This window comes from Alnus glutinosa, chromosome 1, assembly GCF_958979055.1.
Source record: "Alnus glutinosa chromosome 1, dhAlnGlut1.1, whole genome shotgun sequence".
NCBI classification, from domain to species: domain Eukaryota; kingdom Viridiplantae; phylum Streptophyta; class Magnoliopsida; order Fagales; family Betulaceae; genus Alnus; species Alnus glutinosa.
Window position 1 is genome coordinate 6,870,907 of NC_084886.1, and position 27,265 is coordinate 6,898,171.

The following is a 27,265-nucleotide window of genomic DNA, read 5'->3' on the forward strand; positions in this document are numbered from 1 at the left end:
AATATCCAACGTTTTGATAAATAAAAACTCAAGCAATCAATTAAATGAAACTATCTCAAATCATCACATGTATCCGTAAATTACAATAAATATCCAATAATCATCTCAATAATTGAATTGAAGTATAACAATTAGAAATAAAAAAACTCATAAAATCGGATAGTATAAACTTACATTAAAATATTGTTGCTCTTCAAGCTTCATCCTCAACCTTAGTTGAAAATCTAGCTACACATGATTATTGAAAATAAAAACCTACCCTAAAGAAAAACTAAACTAAAAAGAATAAAATATATTTGGTCTCTAGCTTCCCCTCTCTTCTCTTGAGACTTAGCAGTCTATTTATAGAGAGCAAACAAATCTTAGAAGCCCTATAAATTCTAAAAAAGTAGTACTTCAATCTCCTAGTCAAATTTAGAAGTAATCATAGTACAAATTGGAATAGGATTCGTCTAAATTTGCGTTCTTATATTGTGGGACACTTTTGACATAGCAGAAGTTCGAATTAAGAAAATCTTATTTCACAATGACTTGTATTTTTTTGAGTTAGATTTCTAACATCGCTAGTTTTAACTTAATCCGATACTTAAAAGGAAAGTTATGGCCAAAATACTATGACATGTGCAGAATCTGAAATTTAATCCAATCCGATTTTGACTCCAATTAGAGAAATTTCGATTTAATCATTTCATTGATTTGGTTAAACATAACCACACCATCTAGGTCTTCTCAAAGTGTGTTTTCTTCCAAACTTTGAATTTTTTACCTTAAAGCTGTCGTTTTCTCTCAATGTCCTGCAAAACACTTGAATATCAAAACTAATAAAAAACATTAGATAATAATAAGGCTAAAGGTTTAACATATGCAAATTAGGGGGTCCAAATATACAATATTTTGCACTCATCAATTGTGTCAGGGATTTGGTGGATGACAGGTGACAGGTGTGGATACCGAAGGGGCTTTGAAAATTCAAAATAGGCACTTAATTCTCTTACCTTCTAAATTCAAATAACAGAATTGGGGGGTAACTGTTGGAGAAATAATCAACTCCGAAGACACCTAGGTCCAAAGTCGGATCCAGGGAAGGTGGGGGGGGGGGGGGGGGGGGGGGGGGAAGGGTAGCCCAAAGGGCCAACCCGGACAGGTCATCTCGGTCATAAACCACCTCGGAGGTCATCAAAACCCTTAGACGAAAGCCCATCTCGGAGTTGGAGAATCTCGGATCTGAACTCCACAGGACGCAAAACATCTCGGTATCCCAAACCTCGGAGTCAGACCATTCCGAGAAGTTCGGGATGACCTGAAATCCCGGATATCTTGGAATAATCAAAGGAACTCCGAAAGATCCTAGAGATTCGCTCCCACACGTGCAACCGGAATTGCACCATGAACCCATGTCGCCACTAATTGTAGACCCTTGAACGACCTGCATATCAGAACCCACATCCCCACTAACTGTAGACCCTCAAAAATTAGGGATGTGCAGAGTTATTTGGTTACACCTAAAATCCCTATAAATACAAAGGGTTTTCCAGGTATTAAAGACATTAATTATTTTATTGTCTCCTATAAATTACCTTGAACATTCTCTCTCAAATTCTGTGTTGACTTAAGCATCGGAGCAGGATTGTCGGCATCCCCCAACGCAGTTCTTATTTTCAGATCCCAAGAGAAGGAGAACTTAAACAAATCGTAGGGTGACATGTCATCGATCGGAAATCTGTCTTAACAGTTACCAATCTAGACAACAAATTGCTAAGGATCCGTATTCAACTTTGACAGCTTTGGTTAAGGTTGGCCTAAGATCATCTCTAGTAGAATAGACAAATAACTCATAATAACTACATTTGACTATTATGAGCTATTTTTGTGCCCAACAGAATAGCTACTTCAACATTTTTTTTTTCTTATAGTGTAAACAATAAATATGTTATTTCGCATATTCATTGTTCACACCATATTTTCTTTTTCTCTCTCTCCCCCCCCCCCCCCCCCCCCCCCCCCGACTTTTTTTTTTTGTTACTCTCTCTTCCACACAATAATGACATTGTTGTCCTCACTCTTCCTCCTCATTTTGCCAAGCTTAACCAAAAGCTTTGAGACGAAGTCGCACTTCGTTGTCATCGTCTTTGAATTCCTCTACCCCTTCTGCCATTTCACAACGATCCATAGAGAGAGAGAGAGAGAGAGAGAGAGAGAGAGAGAGAGAGAGAGAGAGAGAGAGAGAGAGAGAGAGCACGGAAAACACCTCCTCTACCTCGTTTTCATGTACCTAGAAATCGATCTCAAGAATTCATCAATTCCCACCACAAAGGCACCAATCCAAGGCCCCTCCCCACTACCCTCCTCTAGAGCTTCCTTTAACAGCTATGTAAGGGTGTCACCCATTGCAACTCTCACAACGTTCTCCATCGCGGTTTTAAGCCTCAAAATATACTCATTAACCATGTTCGTACAACTTTTTGTATGGTGTGAACATGGCTCTTCCTTCTTTATTTTTCAGGCTTCTTACAAGAATTCTGCAAAATTAGCAAACCTAAGAGACCCTTCTAAAGGTCTACTCCGATGCTTAAGTTAGCTTCTGCTAAAGAAAGAGTTTGCTTAATTCTCCAAACTTCTAGTTTGTGTTTATGCATGGGGTTGTGGCCTATTTATAGGCTGAATCTAGGAGTTCCACTTTCATGTTTCTATTCATACTAAAAATGCGTCTAGGTATACCGCAAGTAAAATAATCCATATATGCACCCTTGCTGCTAGGGTTTCCTTATCAACCTATGAGTGGGATCTTTGGCAACAAATCCAGGATTAGCCTCAATCTCGGATTTTCAGAGACTGGGCACAATCTCAAGAGATCGTAACCGTAATGTCCATCTTTAGATCGTGGGATTCAAACCCGGATTTCTTGGGATGCAGTTAAGACCTGAGTTCCCAGGCCTTAACTGAGTTCTCAGAACATGCTTGTCCTGGGCTTTGGCTAACTTGATAACTGAATCTTGGTTTTGGGATGTCTGTATTCCCGGGACCCAATTTGACTATGCCTCCTGTCACGTATTCTTGGGAATAGCTGCCTGGTATCTATCTCTTGGGATTGTTCTATCTAGGGTTGGCAATTTTTGACACTGCCCGTGAACTCGACACAAAAATGCAGGGTTTGGGTTTAGGCTAGTCGGGTTCGGGTCATAATTGGGTCAACCCGATTATGATATGATTAGAATCGTGTTTAGCAGGTCAACCCGTGGGTTGACCTACTAACACGATTATAACCCTTTTTAAAAAAAAATAAAAAAATTAGCACTTCGAAACAAAACCCTAGCCCTTCAAACTGTTCTTCAGGCCCTTCACTTATGGGTTCACACTCACGGGTCACGGCTTCACGCGGCTTCACTTCAAAGTTAACCATTAATGTTGTCGTTGTCCAACACGAACCCACAAAACCCACCACTTTTCTCATAAATGCTACAGTTGGCAGCCTTCCATTTCAACCAAAACCCATTTCTTAGGACCTCTCTAATCTCATCACTCTCACCCCCATAAGCATCAACAGGTGCCACCACCCGAGTCGTGCAGTCCTTTGATACATCCCCTAGCTTCAGGTCGTCTTTAGACAGGGCCACAACGTTTTTCCCATCACAACCGGCATAAGACTGTAAATCACTGTGAAGCAGCAAAGAATTGCTACAATTATAAAGCAGATTTAGTTTGCTTTGTTTTGGCACTAGCTCAAATCGGACAAGAGAAAAGGGTATGTTTTTTATTAAAGGAAAACAACCGATGTTTGAATTATAAAAGGCATCGATTGAGACGCGAAGGGTCTGGTTTTGGTAGAAATTTTTATGGATGGTGTAGTTGCTATCGCACATGATGGTGTAGTTGTTAAATTAAACGGGTTCATCGGGTTGTGCTCGGGTTACATGTTTTAACCTGATTAATAATCTAGTCGGGTTCGGGTTAGTGTTAAATGTGTTGGTGGGTCAGTCGGGTTGACTTGAACCTGACTCGTTTACCCGAATTGTCAAGCCTAGTTCTATTCCAGTGTTCTGTTGTTTCTCCTTCTTGGGTTGGTACTGGCCTGAAGTTCGGTCTGACTAGAATTATTCCCAACAAACAAGGACAAGTGGATCCTCAAGATTGCTGATCTTAGCCTCGGCCGCGCTTTCACCGTTCCTCTCAAGAGCTACACCCACAAGATCGTCACTCTTTGGTATAGGGCTCCTAAGGTTCTGCTTGGATCCCCTCAACGTTCCATGAGCTAGAAGACTGCTGTGACAAGGTTGGAAAAAGAGAGAGAGAAAGAAAATAAAATAATAAAAAAGATTAAAAAAATAATATTTAAAGAAAATATAGAGTAAATATAAAATATGTTAAAGTGTGTATAGAAAAATGAGTAGTTAAAGTAGATTTTTTTTTTATTTATTTTTCGGTAGTTATTTTAGCTACTCGTGCTAAAGATGTTGTAAATGTATAAAGAATGGAATACATCCACGTCGTCCGGTAAACATTGGCGAGACCTAATAAAAGTTAGCAAAATGTTTGGTTTTATTATCTTGCACATCTCTTGCCAATCTCCATACAAAAGATATATAAATCTACCATTGAATATGTAGGATCGTATTTAAGTTTCACATATTTAACGATAAATTTGTAAAATAGATGTGCAAAGAGAGATTGTCATTGCCTCGTTGGTATCATTAGGCCGTAGGGTTAAAAAGAGGATCTTCTTGACATTCTCATTGGCATATTTAGCAAATAGGGAAGGAATGGCGGGAGCACCACTGCTTTGCTTCTGCAGCAAACTCAGATGACCAAAACAGACCATGAAACTTGCCTACACCTTATGTACACGCTTCCCTCTTACCAAAAAGTCTTACCTTCCATGGCGGACGCTCACCTATGCAACCCATCAACAACCCTTAGAATCTCCGGAACTCGCTCCGGCTCAGACCATAGCTTCTATGCACTCCATCTCTTCAAACCCCGGTTTTACACTTCTGGGTTTCTGCAGAAACACCGATGCTCTCAAGATAATCCACGGTTTGCTCATCGTAAACGGCCTCACCGGTGAACTTCTGTACGATACGAAATTGGTTAGCTTGTATGGTTCGTTTGGGCAAGTTGAGCATGCCCGCTTGGTGTTTGATAGGATAGAAAACCCAGATTTTTATTCATGGAAGGTGATGCTCAGGTGGTACTTTCTGAACGATTTGTATTCGGAGATTATTCGGTTCTATACCTGTATGAGAATATGCGTCAGAGAGTGCGACAATATTGTATTTTCAATTGTGTTGAAGGCGTGTTGTGAACTGCGCAATATTTATGATGGGAGGAAGGTGCATTGCCAGATTGCTAAGGCGGGGAGCCCCGATAGTTTTGTGTTGACGAATCTTGTTGATATGTATGGGAAATGCGGAGAGATTGGGAGTTCTCGTGAGGTGTTCGATGAAATTCTTGATAGAAATGTGGTTTCATGGACATCAATGATCGTGGGGTATGTGCAGAATGATTGTCCCAAAGAAGGGTTGGTTTTGTTTAACAGAATGAGAGAAGGGTTAGTTGAAGGTAACCAGTTTACTGTAGGGAGCTTAGTCACTGCGTGTACAAATTTACGAGCTTTACATCAGGGGAAGTGGCTTCATGGGTATTTGATTAAGAATGGTATTGAATTTAATCAGTTCTTGGTGACAGCACTTCTAGACATGTATGTTAAGTGTGGGAATGTTAGAGATGCTCGTTCTGTCTTTGATGAGCTTTCTGCTATTGATCTTGTGTCATGGACAGCAATGATTGTTGGATACGCACAGAGTGACCAGCCCAATGAGGCATTAAAGTTGTTTATGGAGAAGAAATGGCTTAATATATTGCCAAATTCTGTCACGACTGCAAGTGTGCTTTCGGCATGTGCACAGTTAGGCAATTTAGTTATTGGACGGTCAGTTCATGGTCTGGGGATTAAGCTTGGGTTAGGAGAACCTACGGTGAACAATGCGCTTATAGACATGTATGCAAAATGTCATATGATCAGAGATGCTGGTTATATATTTGAAACAGTTTTAGACAAGAATGTGATTACTTGGAATTCAATTATATCTGGCCATTCACTAATTGGTCATGCATATGAAGCTCTTGAACTCTTTAACCGAATGAGATCGGATTCTGTCTCACCTGATGCAGTCACACTTGTTAGTGTTCTCTCAGCTTGTGCTTCCCTTGGTGCTCTTCGAGTCGGTTCTTCACTTCATGCTTTCTCTATAAAGGAGGGCCTACTATCATCTAGTGTCTATGTTGGCACTGCGCTTCTTAACTTGTATGCCAAATGCGGGGATGTGAAGTCCGCTCATATAGTATTTGATGGGATGGGGGAGAAGAACACTATCACGTGGAGTGCAATTATTGGTGGTTATGGAATGCAAGGGGATGGTAGTGGGTCCCTAGCACTTTTCAGCGAGATGTTGAAAGAAAAATTGGAGCCCAACGAAGTAATTTTCACGACTATATTATCAGCGTGTAGCCATACAGGGATGATTGGGGAGGGCTGGAAGTGTTTCAGTATGATGTGCCAGGACTTTAACTTTGTTCCTTCGATGAAGCATTATGCATGTATGGTAGATCTATTATCTCGTGCAGGCAGACTTGAAGAAGCCTTTGACTTTATTGAGAATATGCCAGTACAGCCAGATGTTAGTTTGATTGGATCTTTTCTCCATGGATGTGGACTCCATGCAAGGTTTGATCTTGGAGAAGTGGCAATCCAGAAAATGCTGGAGTTACATCCTAATGAAGCTAGTTACTATGTACTCATGTGTAACTTGTATGCTTCAGATGGAAGATGGAGCCAGGTTAACCGGGTGAGGGAGCTGATGAAGCAAAGAGGATTGAGCAAGTCCCCTGGGTGTAGCCTAGTGGAGATGGATATTAGTGATGATATCTCACCTGCCAGAGTGGCATCTCTTCCATGGTAATATGCTTCTTCCAACTCAATTTGTAGGAAATTTCTGTCAAATCCAGGATTGGCATTAGATTGTGGTGGGGGTTCAGGAAAAGACCTATGGATGAGTATATTGTATATTTTCATCTTAAATTATAGGATTATTGGCAATTTAAAGCTTACAATTTATTTGGTAGGGAGGGTGGAAAATGTAAGAATGATAATAGAATAAGAGGAACATATGAATTTTGCACATAACATGATATTATGAGACTCTGTTGAGGCAAGTGGTTCATCATACTATGTTTTGTATCGTGCACATAATGATGGATAACTAATTATTGAGTGCCAAAATAATGTCATCCACTAATTGATCCCAATGTTTATCACACAAGTATGAATATGCTATTTATTGAGTTTATTCAATGTGACATTATATGAATTATAACAGAATATTTAAATGAAAATAATATATATTTTATTGAATTTTGAAAGAGTTTGGGAAATAATGACATAAACAAAATGCCCTGATTTCCGTCTTGATTTGGATAAGAGCAACTCCCTTGCATACATAATGAAACCAAATCAGGTTTCGCGAGATAATCTCTATGCCTGTGGGTTGCACAATTTTGATTAAAGAATGACGCTCTACAAAGAACATGAGTTTTTTTTTTGAAATCTATTCCAAATTCAATTGCCAACTTCTCCCTGTGAACTGTAAGATTATCTTCCTCAGAGAATATGAGAGATTGAAGTATCATATTGTACATTATACCCTTGTTCGACAGCCAAAGTGGACAAATTTTCCGAAATCCTGTAAATTTCGTTCGTTTGCAAATGAGAAGTATCTCCAGCTCCAAATGTGTAGATTCTTTTGTCAAGCTCAATTGTACTCCATCCAGGAACCTTCGTCAGACCTATACCTTTCATCATTGATCTCACTTTCCCAAATTCATTCCATTCTCCTCCTTCTGCATATATATTAGACAATAAAGTAAAGTATCCAGCATCATCTGTACTAATATCTAAAAGGTCTCCTTCAATGCTTCTAACCATGTCCATCCTCCGGTGAATTCGACACCCATTAAGTAGAGCACCCCAGATGCTAGCATCTACAGGAAATGGCATTGATTTGATAATTTCATACGCTCCATTGAGATCACCAGCCCGGCTCAGAAGGTCAACTACACTTGAAAAATGTTCTGTGTTGGGCTCGATCCCAAAATCCTTCATTGAGCTAAAATATGACCTCCCTTCTTCCACAGATCCTGCATGACTGCAAGCTGATAGAATATTCATGAAGATAACTCCATTTGGTTTTATTCCGGAATCTACCATCTGCCTGAATAGTGAGATGGCAGCATTGATCTGACCGTGTATTCCATAACCAGCAATCATGCTACTCCACGAAACCACACTCCACTCTGACATGCTATAAAAAACTCCTTGGGCTGCACGAAGGTCTCCACACTTGGCATACATGTCTGTTAGAGCTGTATCTACATAAAGATCTTTCTTCAGACCACAGGTAATAAGCTTGTGGTGAACCCATTTTCCCTTTTCTAGATGACCCAAATGGGAGCAAGCTTGAATTGCACTTGAGAAGGTCACTTCATTCATCTCAATGCCATTCAAATACATTTTATCAAATAGCCTGATTGCCTCCACTGGAATCCCATTCTGTGAAAACCCACAAATCATACAATTCCAAGTTACGACACTTCTCTGGTTAATCTTTTCAAATATCATGTATGCGGAATCTACAAAGCCACATTTGGAGTACATGTCCATTAGCGAATTCTGTACAAACTCATCCATAATGCCTCTTTTGATAACATGGCCATGAATCTGATATCCAAGCTGTATTGAACCCATATTTCCACAAGCTGAAAGAGAACTTGACAGGCTATATGAATCTGGCATCAGTCTCTGTTTCTGTATCTGCACAAATAGTATTAATGCCTCCTTCAACAACCCTTTCTGAACATAAAGCGAGATGAGCATATTCCATGATACAATATCTCTCTCCCCAAGTGCATGAAGAACCCCCTCACAATTATTTAGTTTTCCACACTCGGCATATAATTCTATTAAAGTTGGCCCTAACAAATCAAGGTCAGCATCTAAAGCTTTTTTAAGAACAAAGCAATGAACCGACTTCCCTTCTCTAAGCAAGCCTAACCTAGTACAAGAACGTATGATACTCATCATGGTTACTGAATTGGGTTCCACTTTAGACCCTTGCATCTCAACAAAAACATCTATTGCTTCTCGGAAGAGACCAGTTTGGTTGAAGCATGTAATCATTGCAGTCCAAGCAGCAGTATGCCGGTGAGTAATATTTTGGAAGAACCTCTCCGCACTACGCAAGTCACCACATTCATTATACATTACAATTAGGTAAGAATCCAAAGATCCATCACTTTTAATTGCCCGTGTCACAACTTGACCATGAACCGACCTCGCTAGTCTCAGAAAACCCAAGTCACCACAAGCCTCGGCTAAACTAAGCATTGTCACTGAATCTGGTTCAACACCTTCGGAGACCATCCTACGGAACAAATCCAAGCCTTCACTTGTGTCTCCATTCTCAACATAACATGATATGATTGAACTCCACAAAACCATATCTTTAATTAGCATTCCATCGAATATCCTTCGTGCATCATCTAAGCAGCCCATTTCGCCATACATGCTAAGCAGTGAAGTTTCAATAATAGCATCAGTATCAAACCCACATTTGAATATCCTCCCATGGATCTTCACACCAAAACCCAGATCACCAAAACCAGAACAAGCTCTCAAAATGGAAGGATATATAAACCTATTGACCTGGACTTGATGGTACAGCATTTTATGGTACAGTGCAATTGATTCTTCAAAGAAGTGGTTCCAAACATAGCACTTAATAAGTACACCCCACATGAACGAGTCTGGGCTAGGGAAGGTTTCAAAGACAAGCCTTGCAGATTGAATGGTGCCCATTTGGGCATAAGATTCAACGAGTTTGGTGGAAGCACCTGGGTCTTTGTGGAGGCCAGTGACAAAGAGATGGGCGTGGAGTTGGGTTAGTGTTCTTAACATGGTGCAGCACCTGAACAAAGGCATGTAGAGCGTCATTATTCTTGTTTTTGAACAGCTCAACAGGGTTATTTATAGAGTCTAGGTGAAGTGAAGGTCAGGCCAAGAGAAACAATTTTCTTCCTTTCCGCTCGGTGGATTGAGCATGGAACAATACGAAACCAGTTTTGGAAAGGAGGGTAGTGCATCGGTACCAGGGGTAGAAGTGTAAAAGTGGCACCGTATATAGTCAGCAAGAGAGAGAGAGAGAGAGAGAGAGAGAGAGAGAGAGAGAGTGAGAGTTGAACAAATAGTTAACCTCGGACCCTTTGCATCCTATTTCATACATGTAGCTTATTGATTGTTTATTTGCTTTCTGTGCTTTTTTCACATTAAATTCAGACTAGGCCCGGTTCTTTTGGGTGAAATCAGAATTGAATTTTTATTTGATTTGTAAATTTTGAGGTAAAAAAAATATGTTTGAGTGATGAATAGAATTTAAATTCTTTTTGAAATTGTGTTTGGGTGTTGAATTTTTTAGATTGAAAAATAGTGTTTTTTAATGGTAGGAAATGATTTGAAGTATGAAAAGTTGTATATAATAATTGGTGTTATGGAAAGTAGGGTGGAATAATGATTAAAATAATAATAATAATTTATCATAAAAAAAATTATTATTTAATTATTATTTGGGTGTACCTACATCAGACCAGTTGAGACTCACTCAGAAAATGTTTTTTTTTTTTTTTTGGAAAATAACTTGATTTCCGGGTTAGATTTATGGGTTGAAACCGGGTTGGATGCAATAACCCAGCTTCCAGAAAAAAAACTCAAAGAGAATTCTTATTCTCTTTGGTCCCCAAATGCATAGAGAAACCATCCCGAGTCCTCACAATGTTACCATCATCAAAATTTGAACATGGGTTTTCACCAAATGTTTTATCTTATTGAACCCACCTATCCTAAAAGGCAGATGAGTGCAAATGTTCGAACAAGGAGATCCTATAAATTTTTTTCATATTTGCTGTCTAAATTACTAGCAATCAGAACAACAAAATTACTAAACCTTATATCCCAACGTTGAATTATTAGTCACAAAATTTCAATCCAAATTATACAGCTTGTTAAAATGGATAGTTCCTCGAAAATATGGTATAGGTTCCAAACATTGAGGGAAGGGCTTGGCCGTCGGAAAAGGATCCTCTCCATTTCAAAAGAAATAGAGAGGAACCGGTTGGTGCTAAAGGAAGGGCAAAATTGTCTCAAAATGGAGAGGATCCGTTTCCTTGGCCGTCTGAACCCCCTTGGAACAATAATTGTTTAGAAACCGGCGAAATTTTCACAATTTCAGTAAATCAAATACAATACAATTTATCCAAAAACGTAGACAAACTGGATATATGTGAACTAGGATTATATATACAATGTACAGCGCCTTCCCAGGAGCCCAAAAGAATTCTACAAGTAAATGGATTACAGTAGATCATAACAAAAGAGAATATAAGAGTCAAAATAAACTTTCAGATAACGAGTGAGACCCAAAGTAATTACTAAGTGCCACATGGTAATTCTACTCCTAAAAGCTTAAATGAACATTCATTAAGCATCACCACGAGGCTTCTCATCTTCCGAATCAAAGGGTACTTCATGCCGGGGCTTATTGTATTTCTCACGCAGCTGCTTAATTGGGATGAAATCTCCAGCCGCGTCCACCCCATAGAATAAAAAGGAAATATAGGGATGATCAAACGTTTCCTGTACATGGTTAAGAGCAGCAGAAACACGATCAAGCAACATATCAGGAAGGGCTAATCATGTTATTCAGGGCAATTCTATACACACACACAGATTTTTTAAAGTAAGAAAAAGGGACAATCACCATATCTGGTTGGTCAGGGGCTAATAGATTCTCCTCAGGAACTGCAACAAGGAAAACCATTCCATGTGTTCGTCAGGAAATTTGAAAGGTAACCAGCAAAACCTCACAAAACAAAACACTCTTAACACCGCAAAAAGTGCTCATAAAAACCAGTTTTAAAGAGTAATTAAATCAAGCAGTTGTAAATCACCATAAGCCACCAGTAGATTGGGGTCTGCATGTACGTCAACCAGAACCTGGAAAAAAATAAAAAGAATATTATTGGAAATAATTATTTGTACCATGGCTGCTCATTCAACTAACACATAAAATGAGGCGAAAGAAAAAAGAAACTGAAAACAATAAAAGAAAAAGGAAAAGGTATACGTTCAATTAAACAATTTAGGGCCAGCTACATAGAAATGCACCAATGAAATGGTTAAGGGCGTATCATATGATATCAGAAAGATATATTCATTTCTAAGATGGGCCCATCATAGCGGAAAATGGCCAGGTTATTAAAATTCATGAGGTTAATAATGTTTAGGAACTAACAAAAAATCTATAAATACTGTGGACTATGAAATAAACCTTCAAACACTGATTTTTATTTTATAAAAAATTGAATAAAAATTGATACAGTTGGTTAAACCTGATAAAATGGCTGATTAGAACCCCGACTCAACTTTTCAACTTGAGCAATCTCCATCCATGAACTTGATTCACAGCACAGAGGATCCATTCCACAAATTACAGCACAATAGCCTGAAGATGTAAGATGAGCCCTTAGGTTATAACAAAAACCAGCAGGGAAGGGGAAGAAGGAAGATAACGTTCGCTCATCAGAATGTGAGGAGCCAACTCCTGATTCTACTGATTTCACTTTGATTCATTTGGGTTTCTCCACCGTTTACAGATACTAAGGCAGTTAATATAATTTCCTTGTAAAGGCTCCATAATCATAACAGTCTTAAAACTATATCTGCTCACATCAAGGTTACAACCAAGAAAAAGAAAAATCACATTTTACTTGAGTTCGAACCTTATGCTGGAATCAAACTAAAGAAATCTGAAATAATACAGTAAAGGGAATATTATAGTTTTATACCAAAGATTTTATGCCTCACTTTCTGCCCCAAACGAAATGAATATTGTACATTTTCATATGCCAGAGCGTTAACTGATGCTGCCAAGGACTCTGACTCAAGTTTGGAAATTTCATCCCGTAAGTCAGCTGCCAAAGCATAATTCTCACTCTCAATTGCGTGCTGCAGGTCTGCGCTGCAAGGAAAGAAGCAGAAGGTGATCTAATTTAATGTACAAGTTGAAACGCTATGCCGCAAGACAAAGAGGACAAAAAGATTGGAAAACATATCGAATATATTAGTATCTTCTTTACAGAATCACTTAAATAAAACCTTTAGCAAAGCTAGATTGAGAAAAGCAGGACTCACCGTAGACGTATGATACTTATAGTCTTATCTTGAACTTTGCTCTTTGAAGATGATCCCCTTTTTGCTTCTTGCTGTCTCATGACCTCTGCTTCTACCTTCCAAGAGTTAATAAGAAGGTCGAAAATCACTTGATGCACTGATTACAAGCTTTTACACATGGACATGGAACAAATTAGTGCAGGTAAACATATTCATACTCATGGTGTTGAACTCTGCAACTCCAAAAGGTAACAATGCAACAATCCTCTTTAACCACTCAATAATAGTTCAAATTCCTATCATCAAAATGCATAACTGCATGCATTTTCATGTAGCTGATAGTTTATAATGCTTCCGAACAAGTCTTTAAAACAGGTAATTGATTGATATAACATCCTTATGATATTCTACATATAAGCAGGATAGAGAGGGCTAACCTCAGTAAGCTTGTTTCTCAGTTGTTGAGCGGTTTCATACTGCTCCAAATTTAAAGCATACTGCCATACATGGACCAAACCAGGAAAAAAAAAAAAAAAAACCTTGTTGGCAGGAATATACTAAGAGATATGCTAAATCACATTAACATTATAACAATAAAAACCTCAAAAACAGCCTCTTAAACCTGTACTCGAGTGGCCAAGTCAAGCTGGAAGAAGAAGATCAATATATCCTCATTAGCACTCTCACTACGTTCTGAGCTAGCATCCAACCCCTGGCCACCTCCTTTAAACAGCCATCCAGCTTCAACCCTTAAATTTCTGTGTCTTAATATATTGGGATTACCTGTTAAGAACATACTCTGCACGTACTGAGGGCAGATGTAATGCCTATCAGTCGCAGAGGTTATCTGAGTTTTCTTCATTAGCTTGTAATGCTTCCTCCATGAAGCGATTGATCCATACACCCCACTCTTTCCAGATGTAGCAAGAGTGCTTAATGAAAGACCTTGCACCATTTCCACCATGCAATGGTGTACCCTTTTTCCAGAAAACTATTCTATCGTTTCCACCCTTACATACAATAACAGCTGCATCTACAGTTGGACAAAATGGCCTATACAGAGTCAATTTATGTAGGTAGGCTACTATTGGAACATCCAATCAAAATTGAAAACATGAATTTTGAATCTACATTCCACTGAGGCAACCTAGAATCACATCACCCAAGAATACAAACATTAAAATTAAAGAATTAATGGGAATGAATTAGGCAACTTTAAAAATCAGTAATACTACGTCAGATGCAACTTTGAAGTAATGATTTATACATTTATGTAGTTTTAGACATTGGATCACAATTGCAAATCTGAGGCACTCATAGAAACTGAGCAAACTTCCAACTAGATTCACTTTGAGATATTGATTTAAGTTACATGTAAAACAAGACTGGGTTATGCTTCTCTCCTTCATCACTTCATTGCTTAATAGAAAATTTTGTATTATGCTATAAGATAGTTTGTGCTTTTCCGTTTTCTTGAAACACCTCTCATTTCTTATTCAACTTTGCTTTTGCTTTACTTATTGGAAAATAGCTAACTCGAACACACTATACTAGAAGGCATCGATTTTCTCAGCCAAACCAAAACTCAATAATGTTTAAATCATAATTAATCAACCCGATGATAGGGCATGCATCCACTTGCCCGATCACCCTATCTATTTGCAATATACAATATCATATACATAATGCATCCCATATTAGGGTTTAGGTCATCAACAATTTCGTAGAGTATCACATAAATCCTCAGTAAGTGCATTTCAAAATTACCAGAGTAACCCTAAAACCATTTCAGAAGCAATTATCTCAACTGTTTCTAGTAATTATATTCTATCACCGTTTTAACCAGAGAATATAATCGAATTGCACACACACCACTGGCATGAAAGTACTAGAATATTGTCCAGCACAAGCTCTGACATATGATACTTTTATTTTCATAACTATGCTTGCGTTAAAAGGGCCCAAGACAAGCTCATTTACATTCCGCTCCTCAAATATTTTACAAGCTTATGGCATTCGGTTGAGTTAGCCTAAACAGTGAGAAATTTCAGTTCAACATGATAAGTTATTTCCTAACATCCTACACTATTTTCTCGGCATCCAAACAAAAACATCATAAATTCAATTCCCGAATCAAGATATTTAAATAGAATTATCATGTTCACAAAGAAGAAGAAGAAGAAGATAGGTAAAGGTATACTCAAGATTGGAGAAGTCACCGGAAAGTTACTGGAGAAGCATGAAAGCCGAACCCCAATCTACCATCCTCACAAATTCACAATAATACAAAAGAATTGAAGAAGATATTAACAGTGGCACATGCCACATGGCACGGGAGTCCCTTTAATGGTAGTATGGTACCCCTTGTAAGTAATGGGCTGGGTTATTAGCAGGCCCATTCCAATTAATAGTTTTAGTTTAGGACTATGCCTATATAAAGCCCAATATTACAATGGTAGGGTATCTTGGATCATTGTTCTTGGAACAAGAGGAGATTAATGCTCCGTTTATTTCGACGTAATATAGTTTTTGTTGTAAAATGGTTTTAGGGAAGTCATTTTTTTGAAAAATATTTTTCGTCGAAAGCATTTTTCGGTGTTTGGCACCTACGGAAAATCACAAATATATATATATATTTTTTTTATTCAATCATATTAACCTATAAAAATCAATTTTTATTCAAAAACATATAATTATAAATATTAATGTAAAATAATATAAAAATCACCGATGACGAGATTCCATCATTGACTGACAGGATTCCGGCTACTATAGCCAGAATCCGAGATAAAGGCCGAAATCTGGACAGTTTCGTCAGAATTTGGGTTGGCTGGATTCCGGCGAAAGTGGCATGATTCTGGCAAAAACTGCCTAAATCTGGCACAGAACGGCCGAACTCCGGCCAAAACTGTAGGAATTTGGCACAGAACGGCTGGACTTCGGCCCACTGGCTGGAATCCTACCAGAACCGTTGGAATTCGGCCAGTAGGTCGGAAACCGGCCGTTCTGGCCTGGCTATTCTGGCCAAATCTGTCCGGCCAGCCGGCGTTTTGGCCAGATCTGGCCAGTTCTTGGCGGGATGCTTTGGCCAGATCCAACCAGCTAGCCGGGATACGTCAAGTTTGGTCGTCGGAATCTGTGCTGACCGAATTCCGGCGAAGATGGATTCCGGCGACATTGATCGGATGTTGTCGGATTTCGATACTAGCAAGATTCCGGTGATGGTCGACTACTTGAATATGAAGGTCGACTGTGTCGTTTAAAAGGGGGTCGAATGCGTCTGGCGTATTCGAAAAATGATTTACGAGCGTAAATCATTTTCCGAAATTTACTAAGCATTTTTGGTCAAACAGAAATCATTTTTTGGTTGACTATTATTTTCGCCCCTACCAAACACGGAAAAATGTCAAAATCATTTCTCAGAAATCATTTTACGCTGAAACAAACGGAACGTAACTCTCAAATGTTGCTAAGGAGACCGGCAATCTCGAATTTGCTATTTCTATCCAATTTAGTGTAATTTCTGTTATTACGTTCAATCAATCTACAAATCTTCCATTCCTTTTATCATTTCTTCCATTTCCATCCCAAATTCATCAATTAAACCCTAGGAATTCAGTAGCGGTAATCGGTACCGTTACTACTTACAACCATTACAGTCCCACGAGGGTTTGTATCATGTGCATCGCGGATTACAACACTTTGTGTGTTGGTGCGTAAGCGTAACCTGCTGTGTTCAATAAATTCACAATATTTTTTTCTCTTTACAGTCAAACATCCCTTGAAAATTGAATCATTTGCTTGGAATTTTTTTATTTTTTATTTTTTATTATTTATTATTTAATTTTTTTGTGAATAGTTAAAAGAAAAATGTTAGATCCTATGACTTGTTGACTCATGTTAACACGTAATTAGAGGCTGTTAATTTTATTTTTAGTGAGTAATGCTATTTTTTGCACTATCGTATAAAATGAGTATGAAAGAGTAAATATTACTATATTTTAGAAATTGATGCAACTTCTACCAACAAGTTATAAAAAAATTAAAGGTATAACGTTATTTTATTTATTTATTTTTTAAAAAAGGATAGATTATAGGCATTTCCCTGATTAACAAAAGTAATCTCATCGAGTTTGACCGCTTGCAATATTGGAATGCAATTAATATTTCAGGTCTTGAATCTATTAAATTGAAAAGTTTTTAAGTCAGAATGACTAAGAAGTAATTGCTGACTAGAAAATGTGTTTTCCCTGGTCCTGCCTCCTGGGCATCATGTTTCATTTAAGAGTAATGCATTATATACCAATTCCCATACATACGTAAAGCTACGAAGAAAGTCATATTTATGAGGCAATGTGCATATGGAGTTTGGCCTTGACCCCCCACAATTGGACGGAATAGTATCCTCCCCATTTCAATTTGAAATGGAGGGGAGCCGGTTAGTTACAAAACAAGAGGTAAAATTGTTATTTCAATTTTTTGAACAATTTTGCCCGTTGTTTTATAACTAACCGGATCCTCTCTATTTCATTTATTGGACAAGGTAAATAACCGGACGTAAACAAGAACTTCAATACCATACAAAGCCAACCATCCAGCTTTGATGAGGCTCATACACATTTATTTATTTATTTATTTTTATTGAAAACTCACCAATATCATACAAAAAAACAAATGAAGAACATTATTTCCATCTTCAGACAAACAGATCATTGCTTCAAAAATAAATCAAAAAATTGATATGTAAATTTTCTGTACACATTTAACAATGTGTACAACTCCACCTAGCACCGATGATAAAAGAGAAACAAACGATGGAATCACAACCTGTGGCCCAGCCCAGCTTTTATCGCCTGATGGAACTGCACTTGTGATCCTATGGTCGATGATATACATATTTTGTTCTCGGGTCCACAATGAGACCCTTCCCTCCATTCACTTCTAAATCATGCCTGCTAAAACGTCATTAAAAAATATCAGAATCAAATAATATTGAATTTGCATACTTGTTATTATTATCATTGTAGACCACAAATGGCATGCAACTTGCAACACATGCAGCAAAAGTGGTAAAGGAAAAGGACTGTTAATCCAGCCATCTATAACGAGCCACTGGCTTCGACACCGACAAATTATAAACGAACACAGAATCCTTATGTATCATGTGTGCTTTCAGCTAAAAGCCAAATTTCCTTGTAGAGCCCATTATTCAAAACTTTGAAATTTTTATTGTGTAATAAAGAATACAACGAAACTAAATGGGGGGAAAAACAGAAAAGGAACACTCAACTGAAATACAAAGTCGGGAATGGTCAACTGCTCACGGGGAACATATCTGAACAGCTGAAGAAGTCGATCAACATATACCACTTTCTTCCACACCTAAAGATTGGTTCTCACATAAGAAATAAAAATATAAACGTTCAAAAAAAAAAAAAAAAAAAAAAAAAAAGAGCACGCCAATGAACCATAATTTTGTTCTGGTCCCAAATCCCAATATTTGATAAACAGGAAATAAGTTTAGACATACCGCATTGTCTACAAGCAATTGTAGAGCAAATATTGCAGCCTTGAGTCCAAAGGTTGGGTGAAGAACATATATTGCCTATATATAGCAGATCAAGAGATCAGACCAAGATTGAGAGTATTGGATTCCTAATTAGAACAAGTAATTCAGTAGTGCATACATGCAGATTGCGCTGGTGTTTCCGACCAAGTATCTGTTGTAATCTTCTCATCCATCCAAAGTCCGGTTGACTGTTTATTTCAGAGGCACATGCATAATGTACAGAGTGAGCAAAACTGGATTACTTTCAGAAGGAACTTCACATATAAAGCATTAAAAATTGGCAAATATCTTGTACCAGTTCCACAGAGTGAGCAAAGTGGTGCTTTTTTGAAAACGAATAATTTTAAAGGCTAATATGCGATTTTAAAGATCAAATTGTGATTTTGTCAAACGCTTAACTATGTTTTTAAAAATCAATTTATCAAATCGCACATTTTAAAATCGCACTTTTTGAAATCACAAACCCAAACGAACCCTAAGACTAAGATCCACATGGAAGAGCTCAACCCCTGTTTCTATTGATATAACTAGTTCTATAGTTCTTATGAAATGTTGCAACATTCTCATCCAATCTTCCAAAAGAAAAGTCCAGGTTTATCTTCTTTTATATGTGAATATGTCCATTAGTTCCTCCATCACAGAAAAAGGTTACTATTTAAAAGGTTTCAGTAAAAACATCAACCATCTTAAATGAAGGCCCTTACAACAAATAGTGGAAGATGGCTGTGTCAAGCCCTCCAGAGAACTTACAAGCTACCGCCAATTGACTAAGCTCATGGGGGCATTTAGATGTTCCAAGTAACCATCTAAATGCCAAAAACTGTGAATGTCCCTCTTTTAGCCTTCATTGTATGAATAATAAACATGCCACAGTATTTACCATAAGTTTTACTCATTCCACCACTTATACTGGCCTCATGTGGGCATGAATCACAAAGGAAAAGGGGACAATTTTGTGCACAAATTCAATATTAGATAGGTTACCCTTGATATACATGAAACCTGTTGGATAAAAATATCAAATCCTCAATTTACATATAGCTACTCTTAGCAAACTAGCCAGGTATAATTTCAAGAGAGGCAACAATGCTTGAAATCATGATGGTACCAGCTAAATTAGTTGATTGTCTATTAGCATTATTATTTTTGTTATAAGTATTGTCTGTTAGCATTATACAAGAGACACAGCTCAAATCCCACCTTCGCTAAAGAAGGGGTTTATGGGATGGCAGAAGTATCCCTCATTATGGAGCTCATAGGCCCAATAGCCACTAATGGAACTGGGACAACAAAAATATAGGTCATGCATTTTGCATCTAATACTTACGTCTGTAAGGATGCAGCAGAGTGGAAGTAGACAATAGTATAAGGCTTCTGCATCAAGGGCTCGAACTCCTGAGATTTGATAATCAAGATGGTAATCTTAGTCACAAACTAGTATCAGTATGCATTTTCCAACATCGAGGAACTAAAAAACTGTAGCTGATGATCCAAGCACTGTAAAAGCCATACCCTAATTACCTTTACTACATAAAGCACAAATCGCTCCAAATCAAGACATCGCAGCAGGAAATGTGCCCCCACAACAACCATCACAGGACGACCTTCACTGTCTACCCCACCACGGTAACTGAAATAGAAATAAAGCATTGATGTTAAATTTGAACCAAAACCATCAATTATTGAAAACATGAATGAAAAATTAAATGTCTCTGAACAAAAAGTAATTCTTTCCATGTGGGAAATTTTAGAAAAACCCTAGGCATAAAGTTGTTGCATGAAAATAATTTTTTTTATCATTTATGCGTCTCATAATTGGGGCTAATCCCACACTTAGTTTTAACCTTTATTGTGTGGCCACAACAAAAGCATCTTCCTTATGAAGTTGTAAACATGGGTTTCTTGAATAGTCTCGAAAATAACCACTGAAAGAGGAAATATATAATAGGCAAGCAAGAATCTAGGCCCAACAAGTTCAATATATTTGCAGCTGTCAAGGTGGCTAAGAATTCACAAACTCAAAGAGAAGAACTGCCATCAATTATACCAACTTAATCATCTTAAACATGAGAATTTCATATGACAAAAAAAAAAGTAATTCAGAACCTCAAGCAAGTACTTTATTGATTACTTTGTAAAAACAAATACCATAGTAGGCATCTAAAACAGAAGAACAAGAAATATGGATGCCTACACAATTTTCATCTCTGCAATTTCCGAAAGGTTAAGAGAATTTGCTTTGGCAAGGTATCTAGAATGAAGTGAGTATTCTTCAGCAGCAGATAATGGAGGTCCACCAAGGTCACCGAATCCAAGCATTTTAGCACAATTCCAACCCCTTTGTGCTTGAGCAGTTTTTTCCCATTGTTCTTTGCGTCTCTGATCTGGATCTTTGATTAAAGACATGAAGGCAGGATCCAGAAATGAACCCAAATATGATGAAGTCCTAAAAGAATAACAATCACCCGGTAAGGTAGTTGAATGTTGAAAACTGAACATCCAGTAATAGTTTCAATTTAATTCCATCACAAAGGAACGATAAATACAAAAAGAGAGCACATGTGGGCATCAGTGGTTGTAATTATAAGCATAAACAAAAGGGAACAGGGGTAATCACATATGAAGAATTGTTTTACAATGAATTGTTCAGTTAACATACCCATACACTAGGCTTCCTTAAAATTAATTTAATTTCCGCTTTGATATGTAAACATTTCAAAAATGTTGATTATAGTGGACATAAAGAAGTAGAAATCAATAAGCAAAAAAAAAAAAGCACAATAGGCATGTCGAATTTTGGAGTTTATCTGGGCAATGTTATACCAGTCACCAGATTTTCTAGTTTTTCTCGTAAACCATTTTGTCAATAACCATGAAACTCTGAGGCTAGAAAAATCTTATCCCAGAGACCTGATAAATACAACATCCACAATGAAAAGAATGTATAAAAGAACACTGACAACCTCGCACAGTGTTACGTGGCAACATTCATACACTGGAAAGACTTCGTGCAGCAGATGGACTTTGTGCAGCAGAGGAATTATATGCAGATGGACTTCGTGCAGCAGAGGAACTCTATTTAGTGCAGCAGGAGAATTCTACTTAGCTTGGAGTTAGTTTCAGCTATAATGAATAAGAGATGTAATATCTCAATAGGGCTGTTCCTTAGTATCTATATCTATTATAATCATTATCATATCAAAGTTGATGAATAAAAGTATGAGACGTTAATTGCTCAACTATTTTAGTTGATTGGGAGGTCAGGGTACATCGAATACCCTATTCTTTTCACCATATTCATCACCATAGGTAAGTTGAGGAAATTCGATCCTGCAGCTCTATACCTATTTGTCGACCTATTACTCGTTCTCAAACTCAAGCCCATAACACATCGAATAGGGATCACATGATATGTTGTGATAATAGACAGTGCCTAGACTAGTTTCTCGTGACAAATTTAAAGTGAAGCAATTGTGGTGTGTAGCTCTATGAAACAAACAAAAGACACTTTGTAATTTCTCATGGAAAAACTCAGGTCACAAGTTCACACATAATAAACTAATAAATGATTTTAAGCATCATAACCTTTAGCCTATGAGATGACAATCTAATAGTAGTCATTCTAAGGCTATTCATCCAAAATTCAATCATAATTTAATAATGAAGTGTAGCAAACCAGAAAGATATATGTCAATGTAACATATACATATATATCTACACAGTGACTGTACCCATTCAAACACATCTATATGATGGTTACAACTTACAATCAAACAAACAGTCAGTAAACCGAAGAATACATTTTTTACAATGGTGATTGATTTTCTGAGATCTACTAAAGTTCACTGACCTTCGTACTAAGCCAACATCACTAACAGGAAGATCAACTGGAGCCAGGGGAGGTTTAGGAGCGATCTTCTTGGGCAAAGGCTTTATTCTGATTTTACGTTCATCTATAATTGTCTCACCATTCTCATCCCCAACATCTGCAGGAAGCTTTGAGATGGCCACCTCCTCCTCATGTTTATCTCTAGGAAAGTACAGTGGAAGCAACCTACAACGGAAAAAATATGAAAAGGGATTACGCCAAAAGCCTATTATTGAGTCCTAAAACAAGTAGTCACAACAGAAGTAATATAAAATTGCATAACATAACTGAGGAGACATATCATTTGATTAACATCTTTGCCACCTAGGTGTTTCTACTTTTGTAGACTTTCTTAAGTTATTAGTTGTTCCTCCTGTTTAGGGGCTCTCTTGTATACTTCCCGTGTATTAGGGTTGCGCCCCTCTGCGCTTTTTTATTGAATTTTAAATTACTTATCAAAAAAAATCATTTGATTAAACAAAGCAACACACTTCACATATACAAGGTAACATATATAAATAGCAACATAGTTATACCTCTTGTAGATTTCAGTATCAGTTGATGTGGTAGTACAAAAAACAACAGCTGTTATTTTATCTTTCTGCTTCTCAAGAAGACGCCGCACCGTTCCTGGAAAGTAAACCAAAGGTGAATTGGACAAGAGGAACAAACTAAAAATATTCGACCTTGCAAAAAAAAAAAAAAACATTGACATGATAATTCACAAACATTCACAAGATCCTTAGGTTGTATGTATCCACATTAAAAAAAAAAAAAAATACTCTTCTACTCCACATTTATACAAAAAAAGTGAGCAAGTGTAGCATGATTTGATAATTACACTCTTTGTCATCCCACAGAATTTCACTGCCCCTATTGTATTTACTAAAGCATTTGAAGTTATCAATCCATTGGATTGAGTGCGGCCACTACTAATGAAAAAGAAGAAAAGAAGGAGAGGGGGGCATTTTAGATTGGGGCCACTGAAGAAAACTGGAGCTATCACTGCAGAAAAAAAATAAAAGATCAGTTTTAGGAATTCATAAGTTAGACCACACCAAAGATTTTTCCATTTTCCATTTTTTTTGTTTCCCCTGATAATTACAGCCTGTTAGCTTTTCTGATTGTTTGCATTGATGCCTATTACTTAATGATGGATTTGTACAAAAACCCTATATCAAACAATATGGAACAGTTCAATTTACATGGGTTTCCCAGACCTACACTAAGGCAATTCGTGGAAAACATCACAAGAAACAATTAAAGAACTGTAACAAGAAGGAAAATATCTCACTTATAGCCACATGAGCAGCTGGTTCACGAGGATAATTTTTAGCCTCTGTGTATATACAGCCCATAGCAATGCTGCATTCATATATGTCACACAAAGTAAGTTCCAAGTTTGCAAAACTACAGGAAAAGCACAATAGATGAGCAAGCTACAAGAAAAAATTGACACAGCATCTGCTACTAAATAACCTTTTAAGCCCATTTTCAATGAGAAGTTCAAGGCAAGAACGATAGCAATGACTAAGAGCATTCTCTGCAGCAGTATGGTATTTCACTGCATACTTGGGACCAACGGTATGGATAACCCTCCTGACAAGATATACAAAGAAATACGGATGCTTCAGATACAAGGAGAGAAAATGCATCAAAATGAGACATGTAACACATATCAAAATTACACATGTAACTCAATAATAAATAAATGTGAGATTATAGAGGCCAGAGCACAACATGCAGAATGTGCATATAAATCACCAAAAAACACGTGACAGCCACCTCATGAAGCATGAAGACAATTTGACTGATGAAAGATCCAAATCTAAGAAATCCTCTAAGAATTTTGTTATGACAACCAACATTAGATATTTAACCAAAGATGGTTTATTTATTCATCAACCAATTCTGGGAAATAATAGACAATCACTAGTAATAAAAACAGAATCCTATGTGAAGGCATGCTGAGTCATTTCTTTTTTCTCTTTCGTTTTTTTTTTTCTTTTTTCTCAGGGGTTTGCTGCAAGTATTATAATTTCAAGTTAGAAATCATGGCACATCATCAGTGTCTATGATCTCCTAGTCAGTAGGCCCATAGGTGAAGAGCAACATGGTACAGAAATGAATTTCTGATATTGTATATATTTCTGCTTTCTTCTTTTTCAACAAGTTATAGATACAAGAAAGCACCAATAAGCCCACCTAGCAGGAAGGTCATATGCATTAGTAACTTTTGCCATCCCTGTTCGACATCCACCCTGTCAAGAGACAAAGATATATCAGTTCAGACAACTGTGGCCATATCCCAAAAATGCCTTAGCAACCAGAAAATCTTTATTTAAGAAAGAGCTAACTCGCTTAATTATACATGGCACTCCATGGTTTCAACAATGTTATGGCCTATCCTGACTATTGAATATCTTTTAAACATACGTAGTAAAATCCTATGTACAATTTCCTGTGTCAAACTATCAAGGATCTTGCAAAAAAATCCTCAAGACCACATCCAGTGGAAATTGGATTAGTAATAGTGAAAGTTTTCCGGATAAAAACAAGGGCTCAACAATAAAAGTCATACCAATGTGGCACATTCTTCTGCAAGATCAGGTCCAGCTGCAGCATGCAGACCAGCGCTGCTGTGTGCTTCATCCAAGTTCTGTTAGCCATCCAATTTTAAATTATATCAGATATCAAATGCATTGTATCCAAGACCAGACTACAAAGTATCAAGTGCTCACCTCATTTGTCGAGTTCACAACAGCATCTACCTCAAGATTCCATGGGTTCCCCCTCCAAAGATATATCTTTGAGTTAATTTCATGATCAACGGGAAACCTTGACACCATTGAATAGCTACTGCTCTCCGCCCCCGGAGACGTCAAAGGATCAGGAAAGTATGAATTGGAAAATGAAGGATCTTCAATCTCAAATTCCAAAGAAGACCTATGCTCCGCATCACTCCAACGTGGAACTTGATCCAAGCTAACAACAGAGTCCCCACTATCTGTTGGTACTCCACCCCGGGTTGCGGCTGTAGCCACAGTCCGGTACATTTTTTCAACTCCCAATCAGAGTCTCACCTCCCTTAATGTTGGGTTTCTCAAACCCAGTATCAAAAACACTACTATCACCAGTCCTTTCAAAATCACAACTTCAACTGCCACATGAACGAATTCCTGAATGCAAACCCAAATCAATCACAGACTTCCCCTGAATCAACACAATAAAACTAATCACATAGATACAAACACAACAAGCACAATTCAACCAGAACTTTTATCCTATGCTCAAAATAAACTAGATTACAATCAAGTCACCATAACCAGAAGAATTTGGAAAACTAGAAACACAATCCTCATGGATAAACCATTTATAATTTCCTATTACGAAACGTAAAAACAAAAACAAAATCAAGGATCACTCAAATTCTGAATCACTCCGATTGGTAGCTGAGAAAATGGTACGAAAAAAACAAAAAATAAAATTTCGAATCTCAAAAATCTCAGCACAGAGTACCAAAACTAAACAAAAATCTCCTTCCAAAAGTCTCCCCCTGAATTACATTGGACACTACATTCGAATTTCGCTTTGTTTCGTATCCCACAGTTTTCGTAGCAACCAAACGGATACGTAAAAATTGAGTTTCGAACCCTAACCTGAAATTTTCCTCGGAAATGAACAATTAAACAAAGAAAAATTCTAAGAAACCCAAAAATTCGGGTAGAAGAGGTATAGAGAGAGAGAGAGAGAGAGAGAGTACCTGTGATTGAGTTTCTGCTCTGAAATGATTTTTTCTTTTTTCTTTTTTGGTTGGGTAAGAAGTACAACTATTTTTGGTGGGTCGATGAGCTTGCAAAGGCAAACAAGCTCATTTTGCCAGGAAAATACGAGGAAAATATGGTATCTTATATATGTTTTGTCTTTTTGTGCAGTTTGACTCTGGATATCATCACAACCCCCTCCATCTCTATCTCTAGTCTCTATATTCCATGTAAAGACCCTTTTCGTCATCCAATAGAAGAAAGACTCTCTCTTCTTTTTTGCACAATAATATTTCCAACAGGTTTTTTTTAATTTTTTTTATTCAACAGGTTTTTATGTCGTGGTTTTTTTTTTTTTTTTTTATTAGAAAAGTACACGTAACTCTCTTAAACTACCATTCAATTGTTAATGTACTCCCCAAACTACTAATTATGTCAATGTCCACCCCTAAATTACAAAAAAATGTCAATGTCCCCCATAAGACCAATAAAAAGACAAAAATGACTTTAATTTTTTTTAATAAGACAAAAATGTCCTCATAAATTCAAAAAATTAAAAAAAAATATTTTACAAAAATCAAATAAAACGAAAATAAAAAAATAACGAAAAAATAACTTTTTTTTTTTAAAAGCAAACAAAAAATAACTGATTTTTTTAAAAAATAAAAAATAAAACAAATGAAAAAAAGAAAAAGAAAAACCAGTTTTTATTAAATTAAAAAACGAAAAAGAACAATTTTTTTTTTAAAGAAAAAAAAAACGAAAAAACAAAAAATAACTGAAGTTTATTT

At 37.2% G+C, this 27,265-nt stretch overlaps 4 protein-coding genes across 9 annotated transcripts; 1 reads left to right on the forward strand and 3 right to left on the reverse strand.

Moving 5' to 3' along the window:
* Positions 1-4,712: 4,712 nt before the first annotated feature.
* Positions 4,713-7,279, forward strand: LOC133869150 (pentatricopeptide repeat-containing protein At2g03380, mitochondrial). The gene has a single exon (XM_062306112.1). It carries the CDS (start codon positions 4,815-4,817, stop codon positions 6,954-6,956), a length of 2,142 nt encoding a protein of 713 aa, XP_062162096.1. The 5' UTR covers positions 4,713-4,814; the 3' UTR covers positions 6,957-7,279.
* Positions 7,280-7,452: 173 nt separating this feature from the next.
* Positions 7,453-10,142, reverse strand: LOC133858638 (putative pentatricopeptide repeat-containing protein At1g69350, mitochondrial). The gene has a single exon (XM_062294113.1). It carries the CDS (start codon positions 10,040-10,042, stop codon positions 7,655-7,657), a length of 2,388 nt encoding a protein of 795 aa, XP_062150097.1. The 5' UTR covers positions 10,043-10,142; the 3' UTR covers positions 7,453-7,654.
* A 1,210-nt stretch (positions 10,143-11,352) lies between these two features.
* LOC133869157 (clp protease adapter protein ClpF, chloroplastic) lies at positions 11,353-15,624 on the reverse strand. 2 transcript variants are annotated; one of them, XM_062306118.1, is made up of 9 exons: positions 15,493-15,624; positions 13,896-14,306; positions 13,711-13,770; positions 13,295-13,389; positions 12,949-13,121; positions 12,493-12,605; positions 12,052-12,097; positions 11,862-11,902; positions 11,353-11,737 (listed from the first exon to the last, which is right to left on the reverse strand). In XM_062306118.1, the coding sequence occupies exons 2-9, from the start codon at positions 14,235-14,237 to the stop codon at positions 11,582-11,584; spliced, it is 1,026 nt and encodes a 341-aa protein (XP_062162102.1). In that variant the 5' UTR covers positions 14,238-14,306; positions 15,493-15,624; the 3' UTR covers positions 11,353-11,581. The 2 variants fall into 2 exon arrangements, with proteins under 2 accessions (XP_062162102.1, XP_062162099.1); XM_062306115.1 differs by having other exon boundaries at positions 15,474-15,613.
* A 2,268-nt stretch (positions 15,625-17,892) lies between these two features.
* LOC133869169 (uncharacterized) lies at positions 17,893-26,632 on the reverse strand. 5 transcript variants are annotated; one of them, XM_062306129.1, is made up of 15 exons: positions 26,474-26,632; positions 25,452-25,889; positions 25,292-25,369; positions 24,916-24,971; positions 24,190-24,309; positions 24,005-24,075; positions 23,247-23,340; positions 22,693-22,896; positions 21,037-21,288; positions 20,355-20,472; positions 20,170-20,237; positions 18,961-19,030; positions 18,804-18,878; positions 18,564-18,655; positions 17,893-18,228 (listed from the first exon to the last, which is right to left on the reverse strand). In XM_062306129.1, exons 2-15 carry the CDS (start codon positions 25,764-25,766, stop codon positions 18,150-18,152), a joined length of 1,692 nt encoding a protein of 563 aa, XP_062162113.1. In that variant the 5' UTR covers positions 25,767-25,889; positions 26,474-26,632; the 3' UTR covers positions 17,893-18,149. The 5 variants fall into 5 exon arrangements, with proteins under 5 accessions (XP_062162113.1, XP_062162129.1, XP_062162124.1 ...); XM_062306145.1 differs by having other exon boundaries at positions 17,893-18,225; positions 20,364-20,472; positions 25,452-25,923; XM_062306140.1 differs by having other exon boundaries at positions 20,364-20,472; positions 25,452-25,923.
* Between the last annotated feature and the right edge of the window lie 633 nt (positions 26,633-27,265).

What these genes read in the sequence shown, in the direction of transcription:
- LOC133869150 (XM_062306112.1), top strand. Translation starts at nt 4,815, where the DNA reads ATGAAACTTGCCTACACCTTATGTACACGCTTCCCTCTTACCAAAAAG.
- LOC133858638 (XM_062294113.1), bottom strand. Translation starts at nt 10,042, where the DNA reads ATGACGCTCTACATGCCTTTGTTCAGGTGCTGCACCATGTTAAGAACA.
- LOC133869157 (XM_062306118.1), bottom strand. Translation starts at nt 14,237, where the DNA reads ATGGTGGAAATGGTGCAAGGTCTTTCATTAAGCACTCTTGCTACATCT. An exon ending in AGTGAGGCATAAAATCTTTG is followed by an intron (nt 12,606 to 12,948) that starts GTATAAAACTAT and finishes TTACATCTTCAG; the next exon opens with GCTATTGTGCTGTAATTTGT. An exon ending in CCCCTGACCAACCAGATATG is followed by an intron (nt 11,738 to 11,861) that starts GTGATTGTCCCT and finishes AACCATGTACAG; the next exon opens with GAAACGTTTGATCATCCCTA.
- LOC133869169 (XM_062306129.1), bottom strand. Translation starts at nt 25,766, where the DNA reads ATGTACCGGACTGTGGCTACAGCCGCAACCCGGGGTGGAGTACCAACA. An exon ending in CAGAAGAATGTGCCACATTG is followed by an intron (nt 24,972 to 25,291) that starts GTATGACTTTTA and finishes GTCTCTTGACAG; the next exon opens with GGTGGATGTCGAACAGGGAT. An exon ending in ATTCCCGACTTTGTATTTCA is followed by an intron (nt 18,229 to 18,563) that starts GTTGAGTGTTCC and finishes ATGACGTTTTAG; the next exon opens with CAGGCATGATTTAGAAGTGA.